The sequence below is a fragment of the Sceloporus occidentalis genome, unplaced genomic scaffold (assembly GCF_023333645.1).
Source record: "Sceloporus occidentalis isolate IW3139 unplaced genomic scaffold, rSceOcc1.0.p SCAF_157, whole genome shotgun sequence".
Lineage (NCBI taxonomy): Eukaryota > Metazoa > Chordata > Lepidosauria > Squamata > Phrynosomatidae > Sceloporus > Sceloporus occidentalis.
The window spans coordinates 543,967-558,051 of NW_028317137.1; the positions used below are offsets into that span (position 1 = coordinate 543,967).

General features: G+C 45.6%; 2 protein-coding genes across 2 annotated transcripts; both read right to left on the minus strand.

Annotated features, from left to right (window-relative positions):
* Nucleotides 1-866: 866 nt before the first annotated feature.
* LOC149280224 (F-box only protein 46-like) lies at nucleotides 867-2,222 on the minus strand. The gene has a single exon (XM_089500577.1). The coding sequence runs from the start codon at nucleotides 2,220-2,222 to the stop codon at nucleotides 867-869; it is 1,356 nt and encodes a 451-aa protein (XP_089356703.1).
* A 4,727-nt stretch (nucleotides 2,223-6,949) lies between these two features.
* On the minus strand, nucleotides 6,950-14,023 carry LOC149280225 (gastric inhibitory polypeptide receptor-like). The gene is made up of 13 exons (XM_089500594.1): nucleotides 13,916-14,023; nucleotides 12,719-12,815; nucleotides 11,935-12,042; nucleotides 11,718-11,842; nucleotides 11,324-11,427; nucleotides 11,048-11,201; nucleotides 10,745-10,904; nucleotides 9,696-9,756; nucleotides 9,237-9,306; nucleotides 7,939-8,027; nucleotides 7,560-7,698; nucleotides 7,208-7,249; nucleotides 6,950-7,117 (listed from the first exon to the last, which is right to left on the minus strand). The coding sequence occupies exons 1-13, from the start codon at nucleotides 14,021-14,023 to the stop codon at nucleotides 6,950-6,952; spliced, it is 1,425 nt and encodes a 474-aa protein (XP_089356720.1).
* Between the last annotated feature and the right edge of the window lie 62 nt (nucleotides 14,024-14,085).

Here is a 14,085-nt window from a genome sequence, read left to right on the forward strand (position 1 = left end):
TTTCGGTGACTTTCCTGCTCAAACATCACACCGAGCTGATGCTTTATGGCAATGCTAATGAAGTCCGTTCCTTCATAGCCTTTTATTATTTAGAGTCCGGGTAGGTGTTGGTCCGCTAGACTAGGCTAAGATAGCGGATTTACAAAGCATACAAATGGCTAATAGGCAGCTGCCTGAAAATATTATACAAAAACTATAGAAGTTTCCTGGTAATAATAGATACCGGAGGGCGCTCCCCTTAAAAACTGCTCCTCTGAAGAACGCGGACCGCTGGGGGGCAGAGAGAGCTTGTATTTCGTACTCTTAGGCGAGTGGTGTGTGCGATATCACAAACTCCAAACTCACACTTGGTTTTAACAATTACCCCTGGATTGCACAATGATCTCTTTTACAAGGTGCTGTTCTGGGGCAAAAGCTAAAGGTGGAGCGATGATCATCCCTTTGTTTTTCATACGGATGGCTCAACATTTAGAACTTTGCCCCAGAACTGTTTTTTTTTTTATGATTAGAGCACAGTGTCTCAGTACTGGTAAGCAGCTATACAGCGTGCCCGGCCATACGACCCGATCACAAACTCCAATGTCACGAAGTGGAGCTGCCATGACGTGGACCTAGGTTCTCTCCTTCAGTTCCATGAGTCTTTTACTCGATCGCAACTCCTATGGAAACCCTCAATCCCAACGGCATCAAAGGAACCGAACATCTAAGGTTCTACACGAGAACACAGAAGAGGCAGCTCTATCCTGCCAATCACATCCATATTTTCCCAATCAAGGTGACACACCGACATCAGTAAATTTATAAATAATCCCTTTTATTCAGATTTCCAAATGCCACAGCCCCCTCCCTCCCCAGTTCTCCTCGTTTCACCTGCTTTCGTCCCCCTCCCGGTGTCCTCTTCCCCTCCCCCGAGTGCCCTCTCCCGGTAGCACCCAGTTATTGTCATGTAGTCCCAACTGGCATCCCGGAGCTGCTCTGTCCGGCTTGCGACAACACATCCAGTAGGATCGCCCATAAGGCAGGTCGTGGTGGTAGGGCTTTGGGTGCCACCTGCACATAGAGACGTCCCCCCTCTTGTAAAGACGCTTGCATTGTTTGCAGGGGTCATCGCGATACAGGGGGTCCCTGCTCCAACGTGAATCACACGGTCTTACCCCGTAGTCCTCAATTAATGCCTTAAAACGCCGGCATGCGCACTTCACGGCGGCTAGAGTCTGTGTGGATAAGTAGCCGAAAATAACCAGGAGGACATGGTCTGGCAAAAGCGAGAGACAGAGCCGTGGCTGGAGGAGCCGTTGCACCTGGAACCGGATTTCGAGAAAGTCATGGGATACATGACGGTAGAGGCGGCAGAGTGGCGGCGCAGGTGGTGGTGGAGGCGGGGGTGGAGGTGGGGCAGGGGAGAGGCGTGGGAAGAAGAGCTGGCCAGGTAAAGGTTCTGTTTCCCCTGCTTCCCCTCCATAGAAGACACAGCGGTCTACAGCACCTGTCAACACGAGGTCCACATGAAACCCAGACGCAGAACCGGTGGCATTCTCTTCTTCCTCCTGCTCGGCCTGAGAAGCCTCCATCTTTTCTAACAGGACACAGACACGGTGCGGTTCGGGGCTTAACAACTGATAAAGGTCACAAGTAATGGGGTCCCCAGGTCGTTCAGCCACTCTAAAGGCAATGCGAACCTCACGCTCTGCGTGTTCGGCCTCATACTGCGCAACTGCCTCTGCCACACTCCGACAACGGCTTTCTTCTCCATCTTCTGAGGATGTCACCAAAACCAGGGGAGGTCTTGGCGGCAATTCCTCGGCAGCGCGACTTTCTGCCAAGGCCACCATTTCAGCTACCGACGGAGGAGCTTCCGGATCGATTGCGTGGCGTCGCCGCTTAGCCCTGGAGCTGCCCCCTGCGCTCCAGCGACCTTTAACCTTTGCGCCGCCTGGCCGCGATGAAGCGCCACCTTCTGCACACTGATAAGCCACAAAGAACGCCACCTTCTCTTTTGTGTTCCCTGGCTTGATAACATACCAAGTATCCAACAGTACACGATCATCGCCTTTCTGACAATGGGGGACATCAGAAGAAGGGACTTCTTCTTCTGGTGGCTTCGCACCTTCAATACTTTCGTCACTATTACTTCCCTTGCCACTCGAGTGGCAATTAGAAGTATAAGAACCAAAAGGACGTGGGCTCCACAGACGGATGGGGGATGGTACTCTAGGTTCCATGACTTCCGAGGGGCAAACGTTGAGGTCAAAGTGGCAACATGGAGATCAGGGAGCCCTTGGAAATCTTTAAACGGAAAAAAAAAAAAAGAGATTAGTTATCAAGAGAAGAGCGAGACGCACCGAGTACAACAACAAGCAAGGATCTCACAGGTCAACGGCAGACATTCGGAAAGGGAAAGGGTTAGTTGAGGGTATGGAACTATGATAGATTCAGAAAGGCATAGGGTTAACGTAATAATGTATGAAAAGACAATGATCCAGAAAGAACAATGAGCAGAGGCGATGGCATGGAGGAAACCCGACAACCAATGAAGAGTATCACTGTAACTGTATATGGTTGCATTCTATACATATCCACTCCCTAATTCTGTTATACGATCCTGACAAAGGAGCGTGGAGAAAAATGCCAGGCCTTACATCCAATCAGTAACCTGAGAATGTTACCCCAAGACATACGAAACCCATCCAACTAACCCCAATCTCAAAATCGGCCCCTCAATCCCCAGCCCGTGTAAAAGTGGTCACGTGCGCCCGGCGCATGCCAAATTTACCATTACACCCCATGGGGACCTGACACGGAGATGCGGTCCAGGGGTTCATGTTGGTGACCTCCTGGGTGACGATGTCAGAGGATGTAGTAGTGTCTGCTGCTGCAGGATGACAGAGAGAAGAAATCCCAGCGCTGGATACAGTAATCCAGAGCGTAATCAAAGATCGCGTTGGCTTTCAGCCTTATGACCTCAAAAAACACACTGCTAGTCTGAGCTATTTAAATACCCCGGCGGTGTCACCAGCTGATCACAAGCTCCACACATCCAGTACTGTGTGTTCTAGCGCTCGCCATACACAGACTTATTACCTCCCTAGCAGCTCCGGTTTGTTTTTGTCTGGATTGATAGAGTAATCAAATCTCACTTCCTCTTCCAGGCTGTGGCCATTGAAACCTCCAAGTGTGTTCCGGATTAAAGCCATCCCTCAGCCTGGCTCCACTGTGATCTGGCCCCTGATTATGGTCAGACCTGCTTCAGCCTCTAGAGCCCAGGGGTCTGCCTCCAAAACCCTCAGCTCCAGAGCCCCCCCTAACCCCGCACACAGCTCACCTGTATTCCGCTGCTGACCCAGATGATGTTCAAGGCCAACCATAAATCCAACCTGCCTTTGAGCAGCTTCTCCCTGTCCCACCGTCAATCCAGATCCTGCTCCAGAATCAATCCACTTCTGGTTGCTAATCCCAATTGAACATGGATCTCTTTGCTTACATGGTCTGCCTGATCCGAGTAATCCTGCCCCCGCCTCTGCCCTGCACCCGGCAGTGACCGGTTTGACACCCGCTGGGTCCCCACACACACCCTTTGAGATGTCACCCAGGGAGGGGTGACGGTTAGTGTTTGTCACCTGATCCCTTAAAGGGCCAGGCTCTGCTTCAGCACCCACGCTCCCTGCGCTCTGCTGACAGACAGGAGCAGGAGGGGCCAGCAGCCAATCAGGAGCCTCAGATCCGGGCATTTCCTTATATGGAAAAGCCCGGACACCATAAGGAAGCGTGGAACAAATGCACAGCCCGGGTGCAAGCGTATAATGTCCCTATCGCAGGAGAAGGTGCAAAAGTGGCTTTTGTTTATAAGATATTTGCCCCGCGGCTGCTGGGATTCTGTAACCGAACCAGTGATTCCCACTGAGTACTGGCGCCTATTTGCTGGTTATTCCTAAAAAATAGTTATTCCTGTTAGCAGTCATATATATATATAATAATATAATAAATACTGACCCATAAATGACACAGGGTAGGAGTTATTATTGCCCCTAAGAAGGCTTTTGCGTGGGGCAAAAAGGTGTTATGAGACCAACCCTTACTGGTTAAGATATCATTATTAGGTGGCACAGGGCCTAGGAATAGGGCAGACCAAATCTAGATAATAAACAGGACAAAGCGGGGTCAGGGCGGGCAGCAAACAAGCAAGGCCGGAATGGTACGCTGGAAGTAAGGGATCGTGACACCAGAGACAGCCAAATACATTCCGGCACAAAGCCCGCTCTTTTAATTATTGTTAAAATACTGATGTGATTCTGACGTATGACGTGTTTTTGTTCCAGTGAACGGGAGGCCAGCAAGTAGATTTGACAAAACTGGGATTCTCTATGACTAAACGGCCATCTTGTTTGTATCCATAAGCAGGACATCTGGTAATGAATCCTTTCAAGGGTTAAGCAGATCTATATAACACTATACATAAGTACTATTTTGTCGCTGACACATACACATTCATACTAACACACAAACCCACATACACATTCATGATAACACACAAACACTTACACATATAACATGTTTTGTTTACTAATAGATCATCACCACGTGTTCCCTTGGACCTAAATATATCTGGGCACCTGTGTTCAAGCAGGAATTTACCAGGAGGAAAAAAACATCAGCCAAGCGGCTTTGTGAACCTGGGACGATTGTAGAAGCGACGCAAGCAACGAGCCCATTATGTTGGCTGCTGTGAGTATTCTAGAACAATCGTCACTCTGAGTCGGAATCTTTAGTAACCCTGTAGAATTTTATAGACTCCGGCTTCAGTGTCCAGACTTTTGTATTGGTTTGTTAAATATTGACAGACGCTCCCTTGCTCTCCCCTGGTGTTAATATTCCGCGCATGCGCCCCTTGCTGGGTTTAGCGTAGTCCGTTGTTCTGCTGGTGGGTCGCGCTGCCCAATCAGACTCCTCGGCGCGCTCCAAGGTGAGTCCTGGCACGCAAACCAACAGCTGTCACGTGACGGCTTGATCTGTCACGTTACATCTGGCAGCCTGTTGTTTTTAAAAATGTATTCGCTATTAATCCTGCGAAGAAGAGAGTTTGGCTTCAAGGAATTCCAAATGTAATAGTTTAACCCTTAATAATTAACCCAACGGTGATTAAACCAGGTCCAGTCACTTAAACGTCTCTGTACGATTCTACAGAAATATGTTTTAAGAAAGGAACCCCCTAATTGCTGTTAGAATTCTACTTTAAACCCAACATTCACATGCTTTTATATCTGGTGAATTTAATGGCTTGTGGTCACAGCACTGAAGCACATGGTCTTTCTGGTTGTTAGTTCAGGTGTGCCGTGACATCGCATGCAGGTGTCCTCGTGGCTGAATTAGGACTCTGCGGAGCCCGAGGCGGGGTACCAAAGTAGGGACACGTATGTTTTCACATAAACGGCGCTTTCAGTAATCGGATGCGCTGCTCTGCGCGATAAGATAGATCACACACGGTGTACTAAGCAGATGTTAAAACTAATGACATAGACTGCCCTGCGCAGGTAAAGAGACTGCTCATGGCATAGGATGCTGTGGGAGGATAGAAGAACTGCTCATCACATAGACTGCTCTATGCAGCTAGAGAGACTGCTCCTCACATACACTGCTCTGGACAGATAGAAGGACTGCTCATCACATACACTGCTCTACGCAGATAGACTGCTCATCACGGACGCTGCTCTGTGCAGACAGACTGATCATATACACTTAACCCCTGCGGTCATTCCCCACCCAAATTTCCTATTAATCCTCTCTCCCTTTTTTAGATTGTAAACTCCTTTTGCCAGGGCCCTCCTCACCTTTTGTTTCTGTAAATCCAAATTGTTATGTGATAAATTAATTTACATATTGTACAGCTACGTGTACTACGACGGCACTATATAAATCAATAAATAATTAATCCTACTCCTTACTCCTGCACGGTTTTTAATCCAATTTCTTTATCCAGTGGGCTCTTCAATCCAGTCTTTAAATGCTTTTTACTCTATCCTATATTAAGCCCATACAATATCCTCCTGTCCAAATGTTAAGTCGAACATCACCCTGTAACTCGGCTGGCATCCTTCTAATTCCCCCAGTCGGCCAGGTAAATAGTAAGGCTTTAACGCTGATCCTACATCCACGGTCCAATACCGATTGACCTCCACTTGTGCGGGAGAAAGGTCGTTGGTGGGATTACCGCACTTGAGTGTTAGCCTCGTGGGACGGTTCCATTAATCCCTCGGAAAAGGTTAGAGGGCTTGGTCTCCAAGCAGGCAGCTGAAAGAGAATTAACCTTAGAGTCCTCCTGAAATACTATCTGGAGCTGTAACGCCATGGAATTCTCTACCCCTGACAGTGTATCCTTTTCCCCATTGTGCTTCTGATTACAAGACATTTAGCATCATCCTCTTTCTTTTTGACCATATTGCTGCTTCCAGCATTGAGAAAAATATAATTCTCCCCAAAAAGCAAAAAAAAAAACCCTGAAAAACTGGAAATAATTCTTCGTTGTTCACTTTATATCCAGGCAGACAAAAGAATCAGACGTAAACACTGCAGCGCTCAAGGAGTTTGAACTGGAGATAAGGTTGGAGGTGTTTAGGCTGATAAGAAAGGGAGCTCCTTGAGGTATGAGGCTAGGATTTGATGAGCAGCCAGTAAAGACCTATAGACGACCTGTATATGGAACAGCTGGTAAAGACCTATAGACGACCTGTATATGGAACAGCTGGTAAAGACCTATAGACGACCTGTATATGGAACAGCGGGTAAAAGGAGTGAACAGGGAAGAGGTGACCGTAACAAGATGATATCTTTGATATCATTATCTATCAATTCAACCGCACTGTGCTCACAGACAATATATTTTAATTAACAAAGGTTCTAACGTAACAAGCAATAAATAAATAAATAGAAGGGGTAAGGTACGGGACGGAGATGATTAATGTTGACTGGTCCGGGCCACTGGAGGAGTAGCCTCCGAGCTGTCAGACATCACGTCCTCAGCTCCGTGAGGTGTCCTAGGTGGGGGGTGCAAGGGCCGAGGGGCGCAGGTGGGCCTCCCTCCGTTTAAGGAATCCTGCATTTTCCTGCGTAGCTCCGACTGAACCTGCGGGGAGAGGAGATGGGAGAGTAAAGGAGAGGGGGACACAAAGAGAAGGAAGAGGAGAGAGGAGTTGGCTGCAGAGCTCTCACTTACCTCTTTGTTACAGAAGCAGTAGAGAACAGACACCAGCAGCCCCTGAATGCAAGAGAGACATGGCTGAGACACATTGGAGAGTAACTATAGTTTGTTCTGTCTAAATAATTATTTTGCCGTCTAGTCTGCCCTTTTACATTTTTTTTTCAACATAAAGACTCATCTCGTCTTAGGTTCAGGAACCATATGCCTGTCCCATGCGTGTTTAAATGTACTTATTGTATTAACCCTATGAATATTTAAATTCCCTTACTGTATATGGCCCTATGTTTCTCAGCAGCTAGTCTTGCCCCTAGGGGAAGCTTAATTCTTGTATATAGTCAAGGCGAACAGCTGTCCTACTGTTGCTTACCTGGAAGGAGCTCAGCAATAGCTCTGCCGCTAGCTTGCTGTACCTGAATCCTCCCTTGGCGCTCTCCTCGGGTATAAGGTTGAATGCGGCCTCATGGATTCCAAGTAGAGGGATTAGCGTCAGGGTGGATTTGGCCAACCTGCGGAAAATAAATATAAGGGGAATTTTATCAGGAAGGGAAACCGGTCATCTGTTTCTGATTCATAACACTGGCAGAAGATGATCCAAGTGTATATACTGCATCAATGTTACCATCTCTAGCACCAAGCACTACTAATGCGTTGGCCATCGAGAGAGCGAGGATGATTAGTTGGATGTTGGATACATGCTAACTGTATGATTTATTCTTGCACCACAGGTAGCACGCGGGATAACACACCGGTATTTGCGGTCACTTCTCCTCATCTGATTGGCTCTGAGCTTCAGGACTAGAATGCGCAGAATCCGTAGGAAGATAAAAAAGTTTATCTGGTCATTAAATCAACAGAGAGAAAAAGAGAGAGAGAAACAAAGAGACTTCTATCAATGTCAGACTTTGATGCATGTAGTTTATGGATGAAAACTCATCACAACATCAGCTTGTGAACCGACCTCTCCTTAGCTAATGTATCGGGTCGCCTTAGTCTGTCAGTTCTAATGTATGGACTGTAAGGAGAGCTACAGAAAGGTTGCCACTATATAAATAAAAGATAATAATTTGTACTTGAATCTCTTGTGCTTATAACATGATATTACCAGCATTCAAAAGGCTGATTAATCATTAACGGCCCACAGCCGTCACATTGTCATTGGCTGCATATCCTAGACTGCAAAGCCACGGATTGGCTATCCAACCCTAAATAGGTCATCGGATAGGCCACCAAATAGTTTTACAATATACTTCTATCCCATGTGAATTGTTAAAGCTCTTCCCATGCCATGATATTTTTTTGATTGATAAATCTAATGATTCTGGTTTTTTATTTGATTTTTATTTTATTCTTATGAACTTTCTTTAATGTTTTCATTGGAGATCTGTTACTATTCAAAGGTTTGGGTTCACTTCTAAATGTCCTTGTTTTTGAAAGAAAAGCAAATTTTGCCAATTAAAATAACATGAAATGGGTCAGGAATCCAGCACAGACGGGGTTAATGTTGTAAATGACTATTGCAGCTGGAAACGGCTGATTTTTAATGGAATCTCTTCATAGCCGTACAGAGGCCCTTTATCACTCCCATCACTCCTGTGTTCCAATGGCCCTTTATCACTCCCATCACTCCTGTGTTCCAATGGCCCTTTATCACTCCCATCACTCCTGTGTTCCAGTGGCCCTTTATCACTCCCATCACTCCTGTGTACCAGTGGCCCTTTATCACTCCCATCACTCCTGTGTTCCAATGGCCCTTTATCACTCCCATCACTCCTGTGTTCCAATGGCCCTTTATCACTCCCATCACTCCTGTGTTCCAATGGCACGTTGTGTTCGCTGATCCAAGTTTAAAATGCTCATTGTTCGTTAGAAAACCCTTTGGTAATTATGTTACAGCCTGAAATGTCCTTGTTTTCCATGAAAACAGCTAAGTGACCCCAAACTTTTGAGTGGGTGTATACGTGCCTCTGGTATGGCAAGATGGTAATGATGTACATGGGAGGGATGAGATCTGTTACTTCACGTAGAGATCTACAAGAGGACTCACCAGGACAGCCAAAAGTATAGGAGATCGAATAATCCACCAATGGGAGGGGACATCATTCCTTTCCCAGCACCTGCAGTAAAGTAAACAGGTCCGTTGCATAGAAAGCAATTGAGAGCCTCTTTAATTAGGAGCCATTTGGGTCTGTTGATAAATGCTATCAAGTTGCTTCCACCGTTGTAATTCTCAGCTCATTTGTTACATGCAACTTGATGGCCGCTTTAACAGAGACGACTATGAGATCGGTCCATCTGTCTGATATCGCCGGGGTTTAAATAACAACTTTCACCAGGTTATGGCTGCCAGATCTCTTCCCGTATTTACTGAACAGAACCTTAAGTTTTGTTTTTTTTACTTGGTGTGAGTTTGGTTGCAGAAGTTTGTAAGCGAGCGTCTGTTGTGCATTGGTCGTAAAACAATAAATAATAATAATAATCTTGCTGTGTAACCGTTGTAACTTACTGTGTGTTTTCATAGAGTTGCCGCACAACGACCCAGGGGACCACGAACAGAACGGGAGCCCCTGAAATAAACAGAGCATCTGTGAGGACGACGACGATACGGGAAGTAATAGCGGCATGAAACACAAAACCGTAAATCCACGCAACAGAAACATACACTACCGTGAGAACGTTTGGGGTCACTCAGCTGCTTTAATGGAAAATAAGGACATTTCTAGCTGTCGCATAATTGCGAAAGGGTTTTCTACCCCAGGAGTGATGGGAGTGATAAAGAGCCTCTGCACGCCTACGAAGATGAAGATATTCCATTAAAAATCGTTTTCAGCTACAATAGTCATTAACCCCGCCTGCGCTGGATTTCTGATCCATTTCATGTTATTTTAATGGACAAAATTAGCTTTTTCTGACAAAACCAAGGACATTTCCAAGTGACCCCAAACTTTTGAATGTTAGTGTATGATAACCACACATATTAGAAAACAGTAAATCCAACACAAACATGACAAAAAAAAAAAAAAAAGAGTATTATAAATGTATAGCCCCCTCCCTTTTAATGTCACGGCTGTTTATCAAAACAACTCTCACACAAGGTAATATACACAATGTAACGCAACGTATAACACTTAGAGGCTTGTATTAATGCATGGAACTTCAGGAGGGATCTATAGCTAATATATTATTTAAAGAGAATTGCTTTATCATTTGTACACATCATACAAGTCATTTTTAACAAATGAATCATTTAAATTAAATGACGCGAAGGCTTTTTAATTCTTGAAATAGGGAATACCAGCGGTGGAAATTTATTTTGTTTAACGCTCGGCTGTAAACAGTCTCATTAATAATCAAGAGGGCGAAAAATTCTATACATGCCGCTTTTTGTACCTTTCTGTTCAGATCAGTACTCTGTCTCTTTAAAAGCCGATGATTTATGGAAACAATGTATTTTAATGTTATTAAAGTAACAACGACCTCTTAAGTGCTATCATCCTTTGGGGCAATGACCTGCACATACTAGAACGTATAGTAATCCACATTTACGACACTCACCCCAGCCTAGTAGAACATAGCGAGGGAGGACACCTTCTTCGGAGAACGTTAATACAACAAGCAGGTTGTGTAAATACAGACCCTCCGCCAACAGCCAGTAATAATTGGCAGCTACACAATACTGGGTGATGGTCTGAGCCACGCGACAGCCCACCATAGTCTACGGGGAGATAAGAAATGGTCACGCTTTTCCTAAATATCATTTGATTTAAGAAAAGTGGGGTGACTACCCCCGGCTCACCCGGTTCCGAACCCTAACACTGCCTTAGTGTTCTAAGGCATTGCATGACTTCACCCACTCACCCTCTCTCGCAGTAGGGTTGTGAAGTCTTCCTCTCCTTGGAGGAAATTCTGCTGTTTTAGTAAAAGCGCATCCCTGGTCAACACCGACACCCCGCGCAGGATGAACGACACAAACAGGTTGCAGTGAATCAGATTCCGGGTGCAACGTAGACGCCTGTAACATTGTCAAGCGATACAGTTACCATTCCAGAGCGGTAGGGACATTTTCTCGTTAGATTTTCCATGATTGACGTGTGGGTTCTGATGTCATAGGTCATAGGTCATGCGGCCACAAACCTGAGCTGCGTGAGTATGCACACGGCAACGATGAGCGCGGCCAGTGACACGCCGTATCCCACGCTGTACATGACACGGAGCTGCGATAGAATCCAGGCCTGACGCTGCAAGACAATACAACCGAACTTGTGACAAACCAACACCGGCAACACAACACAAGATGCTGAAATACAAAGCAATTCAATTCAATTGTAGCATAACGAAGAATTTTAACACAACAAAACTCACTGACTGATTACAATATAATTCAATAATTGCAAGGGAAGCAAATATTTGACCCACGAGGTTGAGGTTCATTACAACTCTCCGTACGTACAGTAAGGGGTGAGATTAACTCAACTGAGAAGGCACAGCCCTCGTGTAGATTGCCCTTCGTGTCTGAGATGTCTCCTACCTGTGAGTGCTCCTGCTCAGTGTCTACGCTCTCGCACTGAGAGTGGTCCCTCCAGGGCATGTCCATCTCATCCCGCAGCCAGAGTCCATCAGAACCGCAGCGTCGGAATACAAAGCCGTCTCTCACTGAGCGAAGGGGAGAGCGAGACGTTACTAAGAGTGGAGTGAAGGAGAAGATGTGGAGCTACGTGTTGGAGAGACCACGCACTCCGGCTCACCTTGCGAGTACCAGGGTAAGTACGATGGACACGGCTCTGCGTGCGTTGTGTTGGCGGCAGCATCTCCCCAGCACACGTACATGTCAAATGTTCGATTACAGAACACGCCTGAAATATAGGAACCCATGTAAAGGGGCGATTGGCTGAGAAGATTTTAGCTTCCAAAAAAATCAACCCTCTGAATTTGATCCGAACAGAAGAAAAAACAGGAAATTTTTTTTAATCATTTTTGTACATAATATTTAAACTCATTCCATGTAAACAAGGAAGCTGAGGCAGGTGGCAGCCCGTGGCACAGTCAGCATTTTCCTGAAATCCCTTCGCTCCTTCTCCTCCTGCCCTTACCAAGGCTGCCCAAACTAATCAGCTTAAGGAATAATCAGGCAGATGCCGACAGCTGGCTCGTCACGCGGTTTACACGTAAGGTGGGTTTATTTGGTGTATAAAACCGTAAAATCTAGAATGTGACAGATCTGCTTTAGCTAGGGAGTCAGATGCTCAGTGCTGTACAAACGATGGTTCTGCCCTTCATGGTGGTCTGGTGGGTGATGAAAGTCGTAACCCCACACCGTCCATGGGGGCCGCTGAACGGGCTAGTGGCCTCTATCAATATATTCATTAAAATACTTGCTGATATTGTACTCATACACATTAAGCCCCATGATGCCCCTGCTTGGACTGGCGATCTTCTCTTTCCAGGCAGGGCCCAAGCCCTGTGTTATATGTTATATGTTTTGGGGGGTTTTTGCGTGTAGCGTGTACTTTGCGTGTTGCTTGGCCTCACCACTCAGCGTGGGTTCCGTCCTCATCCTTTCTTCACATTCTTCTTGGTACTTTTTCCATGCTTGGACTGTGTCATGGACAGTGTGCGTCCGGCAACCCTGTGAACACGCATTAGATGTAACCCAATTTAACGCATTGTATGTATAAAAAATACCAATAGTTTACCGGAGGGGAAAACAAATTCCTACCATCCTCAGCCACGGGGGGCTTACCGCACCTTGTTCAAGGGCTTACAAAGTCTATGAATCAAGTGCTGCCCTCCCAACCTCCCAATGCAATGTATTCAGTAATAACCCCCCAACACTGTATACCGTAATATAACCCCCAACGCTGTATACCGTAATATAACCCCCAATGCTGTATACAGTAATAACCTCCCAAGCGCTGTATACAGTAATGTCGGTGACAAAAACCTGGTTTTATGTCATTTTGCTCCAATAAACTCCCTTTATCTGCAGACCTGGAGGCCGCCATTGTTATCAGTCATGTGATATTTGGGTGACTTTCCTGCTCAAACACCACACTGATGCTTTATGGCAATGCCAATGAAGTCCCTTTCTCCATAGACTTTTATTAGTCAGTGTCCGGCTGAGTGATTAAGACTGAGCCATTCTATTGTTTCCCACAGGCAGTATGATAAGGAGTCGGGGTGTTTGTTTAGTAGATCGGGGCTCAGATAACAGAGCGAGAACTCAAACAAACGGCTGATATGCTGCTGCCTGAAAACATTATATTATATTCTAGCAACAGAACTGATTTTTTTTTTTTAAAAAAAACCAAAATCTTTGAAAACGTATTTTTAATCTGATACTAGATAAAACAGTGCGAGACCCCCTTTAACGGAAGCAATAATTACTTTTCTGTGCTACGCAGAATAAAACAACGTTACATAGAAGTGACAAGGCCACTTTAACACCGAATAAATGATTGAAGTTAGCGGCTATGAAATGTATTTACGTTAACTTCCATGGCGATCTCAAGCACTCTCTAAATATTTAACTAAATCAATATAACTCTCCAGAGGAAGCGCTCTCTCTATTTACAATAAACCGACATTTCTTAAGGCTGATTTCTAGTGAAAAAATTTGATCTATACATTGCGTTAACAAACACATAGCTTCAAGCGCACGTACGGCATAATTGGGATACCTCGTTAACTCGGTGCCAATGAAATAACCTTAACAAGGCTTTATCCTACTGCACAGTAGCGATCAACAGAAAGCCAGGCTTCATCAACCAGTAAAGTCTGGTAGAGGTTATTTGCTGATGAAGCCTGGTGTGGAGGGCAACCTTCTTGATAGACCATTGACATATGACATCATAAATAATTTTTTAAACGGGGAGATCAATGACATCATTGGACTCTTA

Bases quoted from the DNA above. Each gene is read 5' to 3' on its own strand.
- LOC149280224 (XM_089500577.1), bottom strand. From the start codon at position 2,222: ATGGAACCTAGAGTACCATCCCCCATCCGTCTGTGGAGCCCACGTCCT.
- LOC149280225 (XM_089500594.1), bottom strand. From the start codon at position 14,023: ATGGTCTATCAAGAAGGTTGCCCTCCACACCAGGCTTCATCAGCAAAT. The intron at 11,843-11,934 runs GTGAGCCGGAGT...CCCTTCGCTCAG, and splicing joins CTTACCCTGGTACTCGCAAG to TGAGAGACGGCTTTGTATTC. The intron at 9,307-9,695 runs GTAAGTTACAAC...ACTTTACTGCAG, and splicing joins CAACTCTATGAAAACACACA to GTGCTGGGAAAGGAATGATG.